The sequence below is a fragment of the Triticum aestivum genome, chromosome 1A, assembly GCF_018294505.1.
Source record: "Triticum aestivum cultivar Chinese Spring chromosome 1A, IWGSC CS RefSeq v2.1, whole genome shotgun sequence".
NCBI lineage: Eukaryota > Viridiplantae > Streptophyta > Magnoliopsida > Poales > Poaceae > Triticum > Triticum aestivum.
Genome location: NC_057794.1, coordinates 4,436,636 through 4,452,827, shown reverse-complemented (window position 1 = coordinate 4,452,827; position 16,192 = coordinate 4,436,636). Strand labels below are relative to the sequence as shown.

Sequence of the window (16,192 nt, the reverse complement as noted above, 5' to 3'; positions counted from 1 at the left end):
CCCTTCGCACCACGAATGATATACTCCGCACCTTGCTCATTCAGGCATCCATGCCCATTGCCTACTGGGTCGAAGCTCTTCGGACGGCCACCTTTCTCCTCAACCTTCGCCCCTACAAATCCAACCCCTCCTCTACGCCATACATCAGCCTTCACAACTCACCTCCACCATATGACACGCTGCGCGTTTTTGGTTGCCTGTGCTATCCCAACCTCACTGCCACAACACCTCACAAGCTTGCTCCACGTTCCACTCCGTGCGTATTCTTGGGCTACCCTGACGAGCACCGCGGATATCGCTGCCTGGATCTATCCTCTGGTCGGATTATCATCTCCCGCCATGTGACCTTCGACGAACAATCTTTTCCCTTTGCCACATTGCACGCCACCTCCACGCTTCCGCATCCCAACTCATCCTCCCCTTCCTCACGGCCTCTGTTTGCCGTTACCGACAACCCAACTCCCACGCAGGCCACAACTACGCATGAACCTCCTACACCTCCGGCACCACCGTCCCCTCCACCCCCTCCCTATACTGCCTCCACCACACCTCGCCATACTCCACTTCTACCGGCCAAGGCAATTCCGGTCCCTATTCCCCAAAACCCACACAAGATGACCACTCGAGCGAAACGGGGCTTTGGCATCCCTGCTCGCCGTCTTAACCTATTAGCCTCCACCTCTACCATATCCCCTGTTCCTAAAACATACCGCTCTGCACTTCATGATCCCCATTGGCTTGAGGCTATGCGCTCCGAGTTTGATGCTTTGAAGCAGAATGACACTTGGGAGCTTGTTCCTCGTCCTCCCTCCTGCAACGTTGTCTCAGGCAAATGGCTATTCCGCCACAAATTTCACGCTGATGGCAGCTTGGCTCGCTATAAAGCTCGTTGGGTATGCCGCGGCTTCTCTCAACAACCGGGAATCGATTACGATGAGACGTTCTCCCCTGTTGTCAAACCAAGCACAATTCGTGCCGTCCTATCCATTGCGACCTCCTCTCACTGGCCTATACACCAACTAGATGTAAAAAATGCCTTCCTTCATGGCACCTTGACTGAAACTGTGTACTGTCAACAGCCACAGGGCTTCGAAGATCCATCCTTTCCTGATCACGTCTGCTTGCTCAAAAAGTCTCTTTACGGCCTTAAACAAGCACCCCGAGCTTGGTTTTCTCGCTTTGCCACATACATTCAGACCCTTGGCTTCCTCCCTTCAAAGTCTGATTCTTCTCTGTTTACTTATCACTCCGACAACGCCACCGCCTACCTCCTCTTATATGTTGATGACATCATCCTAACCTGCTCCTCCACTACCTTCCTCAACTCTCTTATAGCCTCTCTTCGGTCAGAATTCTCCATGACCGATCTTGGAGCTCTCCATCACTTCTTAGGCATTACTGTCACGCGCTCCTCTGCTGGCCTGTTTCTCTCCCAACGTCAGTACCTCTCTGACCTCATTGACCGCGCTGGCATGACTGACTGTCACATTGCTCGCACCCCCGTTGACACTGGCAACAAGCTTGACTCCTCCGGCAACCCTGTTTCTGACCCGGCATTCTACCGCAGCCTTGCAGGTGCTCTGCAATATGCCACCCTAACCCGCCCGGACATTGCTTATGCTGTCCAACAGGCCTGCCTATTCATGCATGATCCTCGTGATCCTCACCTCGCTCTTGTCAAGCGTATCATTCGCTACCTCAAGGGCACTCTTCATCTTGGCTTACACATAAACACCTCCTCCCCAACTTCCCTGACAGCATACTCGGATGCCGATTGGGCCGGCTGCCCCGAGACCCGTCGCTCTACTTCTGGATTTTGTGTGTATTTAGGTGATAATCTAATCTCTTGGTCTTCCAAAAGGCAACACACTGTTTCCAGGTCGTCAGCAGAAGCGGAGTATAGAGCTGTGGCACACGTTGTTGCTGAGTCTGTGTGGCTCCGCCAATTATTGTTGGAACTCCAACGTCCAATATCCAAGGCCACCATTGTTTTCTGCGACAATATCTCTGCAGTGTACATGTCAGCGAATCCAGTTCAGCATCGCCACACCAAGCACATTGAGATCGATCTCCACTTTGTCCGTGAGAAGGTGCAGCTGGGCGAAGTCAAAGTACTGCATGTTCCTACTCAATCTCAATATGCTGACATTTTCACCAAAGGACTACCAACAGCGATTTTCAGTGAATTTCGCTCCAGTCTTACCATCGTCGACATCGATGCTGCGACTGCGGGGGGATGCTAAGTGTACACATTACTGTCACGTTTACATGACTTAGTCTCCCCACCATTAGTCCCACGATGCACGATATGTGTGCACGTTCTCTGTAAACTGCCTGTATTCAGTGCCTATATGTACTCCTGACTCTGAATCAATGAGATAAGTTCAGACTCTGTTCAGTTTTACAGTTCAATAAGAACACTACCAACCAATGTGGTATATTATCCATCTGATGAATTAGGAGTGTGTGTTTGGGCGTTAAATGTTTATTCTGTGTGTGCACTTTGCTGTGCCAAACCCTCCACTGAAAGCCTGGATCTTGTATCAGATAGACACACTGTGTGCAGTACAGGGTCAGGCAGCACCTGAATAATTCCTCCTTTTCAAGAAAAAAGGCAGCACCTGAATCTCTCGACTCTCTCAACCCAGGCATGCAGGAGATGACGGTGATGATGATGATGATGATGATAACGACGGAGGGTGATCGAGCACACACCCCAAGCCGGAGATGGGCATGATGCTTGCTTTTGCTTTCGTTTCGCGTGATGACTTGTAGCAGAAAATCTAGAAGCTAACACAATAATCTGAACAATCATCGAGTTCAGAAACCTTTGCTACACGACAGGTTAGGTCGACACTCGACAGGCAAGCAATATTACAAAAATTGCCATCTGCTCCATTCATAATACAGACTTACAAAGGATGGCATGAGACATACAGTATACTAAGTAAAAAGACTAACGGGTTGTAGGGCCGGATTATGAAGTCCTTGTCCATATGAGCATTATATTTCCAGAAATATGTAGTCCATATGAGCATTATCCACCAAATATTCTCCTCATGTGACACGTTTTAAAATTTCTGTCGGAAATCTGAACCTTATTACTTCTGATACCTGTGCATGTGCTTAGCATCCGAGCTCTTCATGCTTCGTTAATACAGTATAATGAAAACGGGCGGTGCATCCTTTTTCTCTAAAAAAATCATGGTCGGCTTCAGCAAACACATTCTCTTTTGGCTTGATTGTCCACCATAATTATTTGGGCACGTAAGAAATATCAGCTGAGCACAACGATCTATCTACACAAGCGTCAGTATACCATTTGGCAGCAGGTGAGCAGGAAGATGTGTCTCGAAGGTTGACAATTGTTATTGTGGCCAACCCCTGATGATTTGTACAATAAATTTATCAGCTAACATAGTAGTCTGAATAATATATCATAGACTTTTTTTACAGACTTACAATATTAGTTTGGTCGACGGTTAGGCAGGCAAGCAAACATTGGAAATTCGACGTGTGCTCATAAGAAAAATGATTGACATGGAACAACAAATAATTTACTACTGCAGTACCTTGTGGATTGACATGGAACAAACATACAGCCTTCTTTTTTCTTTCTGCCTATTATAAACTTAAGATCATGTGAAAAGGCCCAAGTGAAGGAAACAGGAGAGCTAGCAATGCCCAATAAATTCTTTATAAGAAAAGTAGATACCAATTCGACCAAACTAATCATCAAAATTCATCTCAGCTAGTGGAACCAGACATGCTAAAAGCCGGACGTACAACTGTATCGGGAGCAGCTCCCTCTATCACTCGCTATTATTCCAAAACAAAAGTAGTAAAGAGACATTTCATTGTTCAACTGGGATCAGGAAGGGAAAAAAATCAAGTTCTTGCAACCAGGGGCTGAGGCAAGAGAATACCATGCACGGGGTGACGTACAGAATAATGCAGAAATTGTGCCAAACAGCAAAGGTAATATGAGTCTACCTTTGAGAGACTATGTTTAAGATGCAACCAGTCTAATCTACACGTACACATAAGCACAGGCGCCACTTGGAGCTACCAAAAGTATGGGAGCAATACTAATCATTTGCACACTATTTGTTTACTTGTATTTATAAAGTGCTGGGCAATCAACTCATACATGGGAAGACGTACAGAAAGTGCTCGAAGAAGTAGAATATTACCAAATCAAATCCACTTGAGGTTGGAACTTTTCTTCGGTCAGTGTGCTCCAAATTTTTGCTTAATTGTATTCCCCCACTTGTATCCCACAAGTTGGACCTTTCTTCAGCCAGCCACTTGAATTCAACAAGTTGCAGCCACTGCCTCGTATTCCCTCGGACACAGGACACAATTGGTCCAAGATTCGTATGAACCAAAATTCAGCACATAAACCTTTTCATATTCACCATCGATAGAATTCCAGAATGGAATTTTCCCATGGTTAACCATCCACTTGAGCTAAATATTTTGTTTCATACCAGCTGAAAAGCAAAAAGGGAAACATTTTAGAGAATAGCTTAAAAAATATTCAAGCAGTTATGGTCAAACAAATAAGAAATACTATCAAACCAATCAGAGGAGATACCATCCGATAAAAACTGTACTAGAATGTTAATTCAAAAGTCCATTAAGTGCATAAGTTGTAGATGCAGGAGAACTGGGAAAGATATGAGTAGGCGTATGCTGTGGTGGGTACCCTTCTATCCCTGCTTTCAATTTGCTTTCAGGGAGTAATTACTGTGTCATCTTTCCACAGGCATGAGGAAATAAAATAGAGTAAGAGATGATCACGCTGAAAAAGAAAAACTGGCAGTCCAACAAAGCTGCCAAAGGAAAGAAAAATGGGGCAGAGATGGTGACAGATACTGAAGAATATCATCCAGCAGCAGCTTCCACTCAACTGCTGTGTGTTGACTGACTGAGGACCTCATGACAATGGCCGGCACACTGTTAAATACTCATCAATAGAGCTGCATTGTGTATTGAATCACATCCCCCAACCAAACACATTTCCAAAATTCCAGATGCAAAAACTAGCAAGGAAAATGCGACCTTTACTGTACCTCTGCCTACTGCTGCTGTCGTGCCTTCTTCTCTTGCAAGAAGCGCATGCAGCGCGCCATGGAGGGATCTCACTGAGGTCTCAACGCATGGCCCTCCTCCACTGGAAAGCTACACTTGCAAACCCACCGCTGCGCATGAGCTCTTGGCAAGAAAACACCAGCCCATGTAACTGGACGGGCATCATGTGCACGGCTGTTCGCCATGGCCGTCGTATGCCCTGGGTGGTGACCAATATCTCCCTGCCAGACGCTGGCATCCGCGGACAGCTTGGTGAGCTCAACTTCTCGGCTCTTCCATTCCTCGCATATATCAACCTTCAAAACAACAGTCTCCATGGTGCACTACCCACTAGTATCACCTCCCTGTCAGCACTTTCAGCACTTGACCTTAGCTTCAACCAGCTCAAAGGGAAAATTCCTAGTGAGATTGGTGGCCTGCAAAGTCTCAGGGTGCTTGAGCTCTCATCTAATAGACTCACAGGACATATTCCTGCATCTCTGGGCAACCTCACAATGTTAAATATTCTTGCCATTCACCAAACCATGGTATCAGGTCCCATTCCTGAGGAGATTGGAAGGCTTGTCAACCTACAAGGTCTGCAGCTAAGCAACAGCAGCTTAAGCGGCATGATACCAAAAACCCTTGGAAATCTGACCCAACTAAATGATTTGTACCTGTTTGGTAATCAACTTTCAGGGCCTATACCCCAAGAACTAGGCAGGCTAGTCCATTTGCATGGTCTTGCGCTTAATTCAAATGATTTGTCAGGTCCAATTCCAATCTCCATAACCAATCTCACTAAGATGAACCAACTTTTTCTCTTTGAAAATCAAATCACAGGTTCAATACCCCCAGAACTAGGCAAACTCGCTAAGCTAAACCAACTTGTTCTCTATGAAAATCAGATCACAGGTCCAATACCCCCAGAAATAGGAAATCTTAAGATGCTAAACCAACTTATGCTCTACCAAAATCAAATCATAGGCTCAATACCCCCTGAACTAGGCAACATCACTATGCTCAATGTAATTTCTCTCGATACAAATAAAATCACAGGCCCAATACCTTCAGAATTGGGCTACTTACTGAATCTCCAGAATTTAGAGTTGTTCGACAACCAAATATCTGGCACTATTCCTGGGAGCCTAGGAAATATTACCAAGCTGGTAGCACTATCCCTCTATGGAAATCAGATAACCGGCTCCATCCCTGAAGAGATTGGCAATCTGATGAACCTCGCATATTTATACTTGAATGAGAACCAAATATCAGGATCAATACCTAAAACTTTTGGGAAGTTGCACAACATCCAAGAAATGCGAATCTTCAATAACAATTTATCAGGTGATCTTCCTCAAGAATTTGGATATCTCATAAACATTGTTGTGCTTGAGCTAGCTAACAACTCACTTTCAGGACCTTTACCCGCAAATATATGTTCAGGTGCCGGACTTCAAACTCTCAATGTCGCATATAATATGTTCAATGGCCCCATTCCAAGTAGTTTAAAGACATGTTCAAGTTTAGTTGAAATTGACCTTGAGTCAAACCAACTGACAGGAGATATATCTCAGCATTTTGGTGTTTATCCACAACTCACAGTGATGAATTTGGCATCGAATAGACTCTCTGGGCTGATATCATCCAATCTAGGTGCATCTACTCAATTAGTGGCACTACATCTAGCACAAAATATGATCACGGGTCCCATACCTACAATCCTTTCTAAATTGTCCAACCTAGAAAAACTAAGACTTGACTCTAATCATCTCAGTGGTGAGATTCCACCAGAAATCTGCAGTTTAACTCATCTATATATACTAAACTTATCATTCAACCAATTATCCGGGCCCATACCTACACAGATAGAAAAGCTGAGCAGTCTAGGATACCTTGATATATCTGGGAACATGTTAAGTGGATCAATACCTGAGGAACTAGGGGCCTGCATAAGAATACAGTCCTTGAAGATCAACAACAACAACTTCAATGGGAGTTTGCCCAGTGAGATTGGAAATTTAGCAGGCCTGCAGATCAAGTTAGATGTGAGCAAAAATAACCTCAGTGGTGTGTTACCGCAGCAACTTGGGAAGTTGCTGATGCTACAACTTCTGAATTTATCACATAATCAGTTCAGTGGCAGCATTCCATCCTCCTTTGCAAGCATGGTGAGCCTTTCAATGCTTGATGTGTCCTACAACGACTTGGATGGACCGGTCCCTTCAGCACGGCTACTCCAAAATGCTTCAGCGAGTTGGTTTCTTCCCAATAAAGGTCTGTGTGGTAACTTCTCTGGTCTGCCACCTTGTTATTCAACCCCAGTAGCTGCTCACAAAAAGGGGAAGATACTTGGTTTGCTTTTGCCAATTGTTCTTGTGATGGGTTTCGTCATTGTTGCTGCAATTGTTGTCATAATAATACTTACTCGTAAGAAGAGAAATCCACAAGAAAGTGTTACCTCTGAAGCAAGGGACCTATTCTCTGTTTGGAATTTTGACGGAAGACTAGTATTTGACGATATTGTAAGGGTAACAGAAGACTTTGATGATAAGTACAACATTGGAACCGGAGGATACGGCAAAGTCTACAAGGCACAACTCCAAGATGGGCAGTTGGTTGCTGTGAAGAAGCTTCATCAGACCGAAGAAGAGTTGGATGATGAAAGAAGATTTCGTAGTGAAATGGAAATCTTAACACAGATCCGACAACGAAGCATTGTCAGAATGTATGGATTCTGCTCCCATCCAGTGTATAAATTTCTCGTCTATGACTACATTCAACAGGGAAGCCTCCACAGAATATTGGAAAATCAAGAGCTAGCAAAGGAATTAGATTGGAACAAGAGAATTGCTCTTGCAACAGATGTGGCTCAAGCAATATCTTATTTGCACCACGAATGAAGTCCACCTATAATCCATCGAGATATCACAAGCAACAACATTTTACTTGATACATCCTTTAAGGCTTTTGTCTCGGATTTCGGCACGGCAAGGATTCTTAAGCCCGATTCATCAAACTGGAGTGCACTAGCAGGAACGTATGGCTACATCGCTCCTGGTATGTACTAGCATAACCTTCCTTCTCACGTCAGAAGCATTCGTCTCTATCCATTTATTCCTAATTCTAATATTATTGACGCTTCTGTGCAGAACTATCATACACATCTGTTGCGACAGAGAAATGTGATGTTTATAGCTTTGGGGTGGTTGTGTTAGAGCTAGTGATGGGCAAGCATCCAAGGGATTTATTAGATGGTAGTCTTTCTAACGGCGAACAGTCAATGATGGTGAAAGATATTCTGGACCAACGGCCAACACCACCAATATCAACTGAAGAGAATAGCTTAGCTCTGGTCATCAAGCTGGCCTTATCATGTTTGGAATCTTCTCCCCAAGCAAGGCCAACCATGCGGGAGGCATACCAAACACTCATCCAGCCATCTTCTAGTTCAACTACCGTGCCTTTCAGCGCACTTACATTACAGCAAGGGATGCATGTTGACATAAGGTCTGAATCCTAGTGAGAAACCAGAGTCTACCGAAGCAGAGGCCAATTCAGATTTCTAATTTTGTTTACTTATACATCACTCATACACCACCTATATATACCTCTTGCCATATGACTTGCCATGCCACACAGGATGAGTTGAAGACTCATTGTAAGTCTATGTATTTGTAGACTCTCCTGATACAACAAAGATCACCATTGTGTGCCCGTGGTTTTTCCTGCAAGGGTTTCCCACGTAAAAATGTGTGTCTTGTCCTATGTTCTTGATATTTCTTTTGCTTGCTGATTTTTACAATGCATAAATATAATTTGGTTTGCGGGTTGCTTATATTTGTTAAAGACTGTAGTATCCACATGTGACACTTTCTTTCGGCTGTTGTCTGCAGGGTACTTAAATGTGTCCTAATATTTGTCTCTTTTTATCTACTATTGCTCGCATAACCTAATAAAGATTGAAAAAAATGAAATCCAAAACTGGCACAGTACCATGTTGTCCTGCTTTATTTATTCCATATGGGAATCAAGATCAAATATCTTGGACCACGCAGGAACAATCACAATGCATAAACGGAACAACATGAATGTAAGCACATTGGAGATAGGTGCATAAAAAAAGAGCAAGTACCGCAATATACCAAGTAAAAGCACTTACAGAGGGTTGTAGGGCAGGAGTATGTAGTCCTTTTTCCTTATTATTGCCCCCATGAACCTGAAGGTGAAAAACTGGAATCCAAAACTGACACGTTATCATGTCATCTCGCTTATTGTTGTCTGGGTATCAAAGTAAAATACCTTGGACCAAGCAGGAACGATCACAATGATCAAGCGTTCGAACGGACCAAATGAATGTGAACACACGGATATAGGTGCATAAAACAACAAAAGTACACCAGTACTAAGTAAAAGGGCTTACGGAGGGTTGTAGGGCACGCATACGTAGTCCTTGTCCTCATGATGGAGCATATGTGGTCCTTGTTCTTAGGATGGAGCAATAGATAATTTACTACTACACTTAATTTCAAGCACTGGTAATGAGAATTTCATGGAACAAAGATACGACCTTCTTTTTCTTGATGCCTAATACAAACTTAACAAAGATGAGATGATAGGAAAAGCTGTGACAGACAACACGTGGGCTAGCAATGTCCCATAATTTCATTATCAGAGAATCAGATACCAATTCAACTCAGCAGAGACATACTAACAACAGGATGTACAACCGTATAGAGAACACTCCCTTTATCACACACTATTGTTCCAGCACAAAGGGAAAGAGACATTCCATCGTTCAACAAATTGCAGTGGTATATGATGCAAGATACAATGAATTTGTCCATGCATAAACAACGTGCCGACCATTTACAACGAGATCAAAATCTACACCATAGCTTTTTTGTTACTTTCATTCAGGTACGAATTGATGCGTGCGGCACGGTAGGCAGTCCCAGTTCATCCTCCTGCCAACAGACAAAAGTAAGCAGAGCAAATTAGTCTACTGGTTGACAAGTGTTCACATTGCAATCAGGGGTAATCAAGCAAATTAAAGTATGCGCCGTCTGAGATGTTCAACGGAGACTTCAAAGTTCATCATGAAATCCATCATATACCACATGTTTGGCATGAAAACAGTTTGCATGTTATCCTTCTGTGTGTTTCTTTTACTATTAAGATCAAGCTATTATGAGCTCAAATTGTTCATACCAACAACATATGCATGCATCATGAAATACAAGAGTTATGAGTTCAGCACTACATTCATAATGATCTCAAGCATCTAGCCTGTCAAATTAGATCATGTCACAAGATAAAGGAAACACTGTGATTACATGGGAAATGACATGAACCATCTCTTTCTTCCTATGAGAATCAATGTGAACAGAAACTGAACTAGTCAGTCTTGCAATTGACATACCTGCTGCCGGTTCGCCGGGACTGCTGCATGACCACTTGGTGCAGCAGGTAGGTTAAGCTCAGAATCAAGATCAGTCTCCTTGTCTGGTTGGAGGTACGATGGGACTGAATTCGACTCAAAGTCCATATCGGCTTCCAAAGCATCAAGCTCTGCATTTTCCAACATACAAAATGAGAAGAGCAAATAGAGAACCGTCTTGCCTGTAAATTAACAAATGCATGACACAAAACCAGTCATGCAAAAAAAGGGCCAAAAAAAGGTTTCAGATGAAACCTAAGACCAATATAAAATGGAGAGTGTACTGAATCAAATTCAACTACAAAACTTTACACAGAAGAGTGGTTCCCAGCTGGTAACCGCTGTGAGGAAAATTAGTTGACTCAGTAAACATTTGAAATATTCAAGAAGAGCCAACTACATAAGAGCCATACCGCCCATAAGTTCCTCCTCGTCGATGTCATCTGGGACATTGTAGCTTCTACCAAGAGTTTCTTGTATTTCATTGCTCACATCCATAAGATCCATCATCTCGTCTTGCATGCTCTGCGGATTATAACAGCAGGTATGGATTCAGATGTAACTCAAAGAAAATAAGCTAAAGATCTTGAAAATATGAACAGTTATGCTGCATACATCTATATCTTCAATCCTGACAGTCTTCATCATCCCTTTCAGCTCTTTATTGGCAGCTTTCATTGCAGTCATCTGTTAAATGAAAAACAATTCAACATAAGTTTGGGTGCCATAATAAGAATCTATCATGAACTTGACAGGAAATTAAGGCAACATACAGTCTGTTGAGCATCTTTGATTCCCTCTGATGCGAAAGCAACTTGGTCAAGATTATAAGTTTGGTTGTACAGCATGTCACGCTGACCTTCATACCTGTAGGTAAGCATATGGAGTATGAAGATTAGAGCACTAGACTAATATAGGCTCCTGCCGCAAGAAGAATGATTAAATGCTACAGGGTAATCCTGGAGAACCAATAGCATTCCACTTCTATCTTGTCCATGTTAAGAACTTGCTAGCTTTTCGGATCAGCAGTTTCTATAAAGACACAACCTACCTAGGAGGAAATTCTGAAACTGCACAAAGATGATGTGTTGTAATTTGTAAAGAAGGGAAGAAAATCTAAAGGTGTACGGAAGCACGTCAAATAGATTCAGCTATGCCTTCTCAGCTAGCCTTTCAGAAGGTGACTTGTCAACAACATTGGTACTGCCCATGGACGACCACAAGAGAGTAGTAGGTCTGGCTAACCATGTATTTTAGTTGACATTTTAGACAAGCATTTGGTAGTGCAGCCTCATTGTTAATGCAATATTCCTTTTTAGCTGCCCCTGGCCCAGGAGAACAAACATGACAAATGCTGATATCCCCACAACTGCCTGTGCAATTGATATAATAGAGCATCTTGGAGATTCCCTTTAAAATCAGCGTTATTTAGCAGCAGATGATGATTGTTTATGGAGCACTTGGATGCGGAGCAGAAGAAGCTATGGACTATCAATATAAGAGAATGTGAGACATACTAAATTTGCTTTATACAACTACTAGTCTGGTATGTGTTTTAGGTGTGTCCTGTTAGGTAAGAAAACATCCTGAAATTGTTTTTTCTCTCAATGCAGCTTGCCATCTCGGGCGTGCCGCGGCCAGAAGGGGGTCGGTCTCTAATGGCCGTCTATCCAGGAAATTGCATGTCCCCATTAGTTCAGTATAGCAGCTAGCATTCACTGTTATCACCTACTGTGGTCGACTAGAAGAAATAACAGATTAATAGTGGGGTCGGGCTGGGGTTTGTACATACATCTTGCGCTGCTTGAGGATCCTCATGGCGCGCGCCTTGACGGCCTCCTGGGCGGGGCCGGGCCTGGTCTTCTTGATCTGGTCCTTGTAGCGCGCCAGCTCCGCGTCCAGCTTCTTGATCTTCTCGTCCACCGTGTCCCCCCGCTTGTATATCTGCCCGGCCATGGATTCCATGAGAAGGGGGTCGAATCCAACCCTAGCTAGCTACCTGAAAATCGAGGAATCGAAGAGAAGATGCGCGGGCGGATGCGTACCCGGTCGGTGGCGTCCTGGATGGACGGCGGCGGGTCCTGGCTCTTCTTGGCGCCGAAGATCTTCTTCATCGCTCCTCCGCCTCCTCCGCGCGCGAGACCAGGTAGGATCGAACCGCCTCTCTCTCGAGGTTGATGATGGGGATGCTCCGACTGGACTGGATCGCTTGCGAGGGTCGAATTGCCGCCGTCGCGTGCAGGATTGGGGATGAAATCGGGAGGGGAATCGGGAGAGCAGGAGCAGAGGAGGGTTCTGTCTGTGCTTCCTGGAAATCTCCGTGGCGTTTCGGTTAAAGTTCCCTCCCCGGTAGGTCCTACTCCTACTCCACAGGTCCACACGGTTTCCTCTTCCTTCACGTCCAAGGCTTTTGCCACACACACACGCACAACACACACGTTGTAAAGATTTTGTCCAAGAGTTGACCAAGTGTTTGGAAATTTTTCTAGATCCTCAAAGTCTTATTATGTGCAAGCTCCTTTCCACGCTTTCTTTCTTAGGTCGCTCGAAAAATAAGGGCAAAAACGACAAATCTGACCTCAAGGCGAAACTAATTCACAAACTGAACTGCTTTTAAAACTATTTCACCCAGCTAACCCTTTTATGTAGTTCCTGACAGTTAGACGTCATACTGCACTGTGCAGCGTCTTACTAACATGCGCTACACATCTGGCCATGGGCGGATTTAGGCCCCAGGCAGAAGGGGCGGCGGCCTGGGGCGTGAGGCCCATGTCCTTCATATATTTGTGTGCTGTAGCTACAGTAATTTGCTACAGCCAACAGAGTTGTCTGGGCCTTGGCTCATTCCTAGGTCCGCCACTGCATCTGGCCAGCGTAGCACCCGGCACTAGTAGAAAAGAGGGCTTTGGTTCAGGCCGGGTCAGCCCATTAGTCCCGGTTCAGGCCAGAACCGGGACCCATGGGGGCATTGGTCCCGGTTCGTGAGGCCACGGGCCTGCCGGGCCTCGTGGGTGTTGGGGTCTATGGTAGGGTGCGTCGACTGCAAATTAAAAATTCCTACGCGCAGAACAACCAAGAACATGCTACGGGAGATGGATCATAGTTCGTTACCACTAGACACGCAGTGCCGTGCAGCGGAAGAAGAGTTGGGGCAACGCGTCCGCGTGGATCGTCTCCTCCTCATCCGATCCCCCTCGTACAGCCGGTGGTCGGTTCCCACGTACAGGTTAGCCGGAGCGGCGCAAGTGCACCGCCTCTAATGGTATCCGCGCGTGCAGGAGGAACGTCGTGCGACGGACTGCTAGGTCCGATCACACAACCGACGATGAGTGGAGGTGTCTATTCGCAACACATGCAAACCCTAGTGACAGCGCCGAAACGATGAACCGCGTGAGTGTGCGGCACCTCCACTATATATAGGCGTCTGTCGCGGGCTCAACACTTGGGCCTCGCACGTACCCTAAAGCACATAAGTCTACTCGGCCACAATCCGAATACAGTTCGGATCACATCCGACCAGTGTTCCTCGGATCCGACCTCGTAGGTTCCTTCCCTTAAGCACGCAACCCCTTAGGTTCAAGTCGGCTTGGTCGCAGTTCGGATCACCTCCGAACTGCACGGTTGGTAGCGGCCTCTAGCAAGGCATGCCGAACACCAAGCAGACTATGAAGCTGGTTAGCGAACCTGTACATCATACTTCCATTCATTTTGCCACACGATATATGTTGTCGAGCTCAAGGCGAGTCTGTCATCCTTGTGCTAGCCCGACCTCTTTCTCGTTCCAGTGATGCCGACCATAAACCGGATTATCTCATAATCCTTGTCGCATGGCCATGCTTATCCTGGTCGGATCACACGAGGGGCCCAGAGTATATCTCTCCTGATCGGAGGGGCAAATCCCATCTTGCTCGACCACGTCTCGCAGCATGGTTCTGGACAAACCCGAAACCTACCTTTATAACTACCCAGTTACGGAGTAGCGTTTGGTCGGCCCAAAGCAAGTCTGTCACCATCCAGAGTACATGCGTCAGCTCAGGTCTTAGGACATAGAACATATGTTGTACTAGAGACTCAGAGATGACATATCGTTGCGTCTCATAGTTGGGTCTGTTCGACTCGGACCTTATCTCGACTCGGATCCGACTACGTCGGATCCGACCAGATCCTTCCAAGTCCATATTATCCGGTTAGCATCCAATGCTCCATGGCTAGTGAGACCAAGCCATCAACCGTGTCATATGCTAGTCTAGTTGGTTGCGCATCCACACAGCCTTTTCGACTAGGGACCTTTTAGGACAGTCATCATACAATGCATAGTCCCACAAACAAGTCACGTACTTGCTTATACACATCATTGATAATGTCCAAGGACTATCTTTATTCATAAACACATAGGAAATATCATCATACATGATTGCCTCTAGGGCATATCTCCAACAATGGGGGCATTGGTCCCAGTTCGTCTGGCCCCTTTGGTCCTGGTTGGTGGGACGAACCGGGACCAATGGGCCTCGCTCTTGGCCCACCACCATTGGTCCCGGTTGGTGTCTTGAAGCGGGACCACAGGCTTCCCTTTAGTCCTGGTTCATGCCACGAACCGGGACCAATGAGGTGCCTATATATACCCCTCGCCCACGAGCAGAGCGCTCCAGTGCTCTGTTTTTCTCTGGCCGGCGAGGGGGGGCTTTGTGGTGCTCTAGCTCACCTCCTATGCACATGAGGTGTTCGATGAAATGCCCGAGCCACACTAGTTAAGCTTTCTCCTGTCGAAGCTCGACCTCAAAGCTCCATTTTCCTTGAGATTTGTCTAGGTTTAGCGGCCCGTCACGTCCCATTCCCGTCTTCACCGCCGTCGATCGCCCATGCCGATCTCGTCGCCGGCACCACCGTGGTGAGCCTTCTGTTCTTATCTTCTTTCTGAAAAAAAACTTACTTTAGATAGATACTTGTTTAATTTTCTTACTATTTTATTGCTTGTTATTATATAGTGCGATGGTTTTGGTATCCGCCCCCGTCGGCCCTCGTCCTGTCTATGATTCGGATGTGGTATATATTATCTTTTTATAACTATTTGGTTCATTTATTGTTTATGACAATTATGCCGACCAACGTGACATAGATTTTATTTATGTAGGAGGTAGTTGAACCGGAAATTCCAACCGACCCTAATGTCGAGAGGTTAAATTTAGTTGAAGAAGAAAACAATTACTTGAAGGAAAAAATAAAAAAATTGAGGAGGAGAAGATGATATTGGAGTTGCATGTTGCGGATGCCGTCGATGATCACAAGATCAAGATGGATGCAATGCGCTTGAAGATTAGAAAGATTAGAAAATATGCCATTCGTACCGAGGCTTGGTATCATTATGCCGTTGGATCAATTGTTACCTTGGTTGCGATTATGATTGCATTTCTTTTCACATTGAAATGTTTTACATAGTTTCAATATATGGTTTAATTAATTAGATGCTCTGGAGAGCTCTATGTTGTTAGATGAGAACAATGTATGTACTTTGGTTTTAATGTGATGATGAACTTATATTAATTTGGTCACTTAATTATCTATTCATGATGTTCTGTAATGGTTTTTGACACACTTAATTATATATAATGCACGCAGATGAACCGGCAATGAATGTACGGTGACAGACACACCTCCGAGTACATTAAGGGCGTGCAT

At 45.0% G+C, this 16,192-nt stretch overlaps 1 protein-coding gene and 1 pseudogene across 1 annotated transcript; one reads left to right on the top strand and one right to left on the bottom strand.

The window, feature by feature from the left end:
* The first annotated feature begins 4,821 nt into the window (after positions 1-4,821).
* On the top strand, positions 4,822-8,957 carry LOC123184378 (probable leucine-rich repeat receptor-like protein kinase At1g35710; annotated as a pseudogene).
* A 758-nt stretch (positions 8,958-9,715) lies between these two features.
* LOC123184390 (vacuolar protein sorting-associated protein 60.1) lies at positions 9,716-12,629 on the bottom strand (the record flags this gene model as incomplete). The annotated part of the gene is given in 7 exon segments (XM_044596529.1): positions 9,716-10,040; positions 10,496-10,644; positions 10,927-11,038; positions 11,129-11,200; positions 11,287-11,380; positions 12,306-12,457; positions 12,559-12,629. Coding segments are annotated over 7 exon segments (699 nt in total). The 3' UTR covers positions 9,716-9,989.
* Between the last annotated feature and the right edge of the window lie 3,563 nt (positions 12,630-16,192).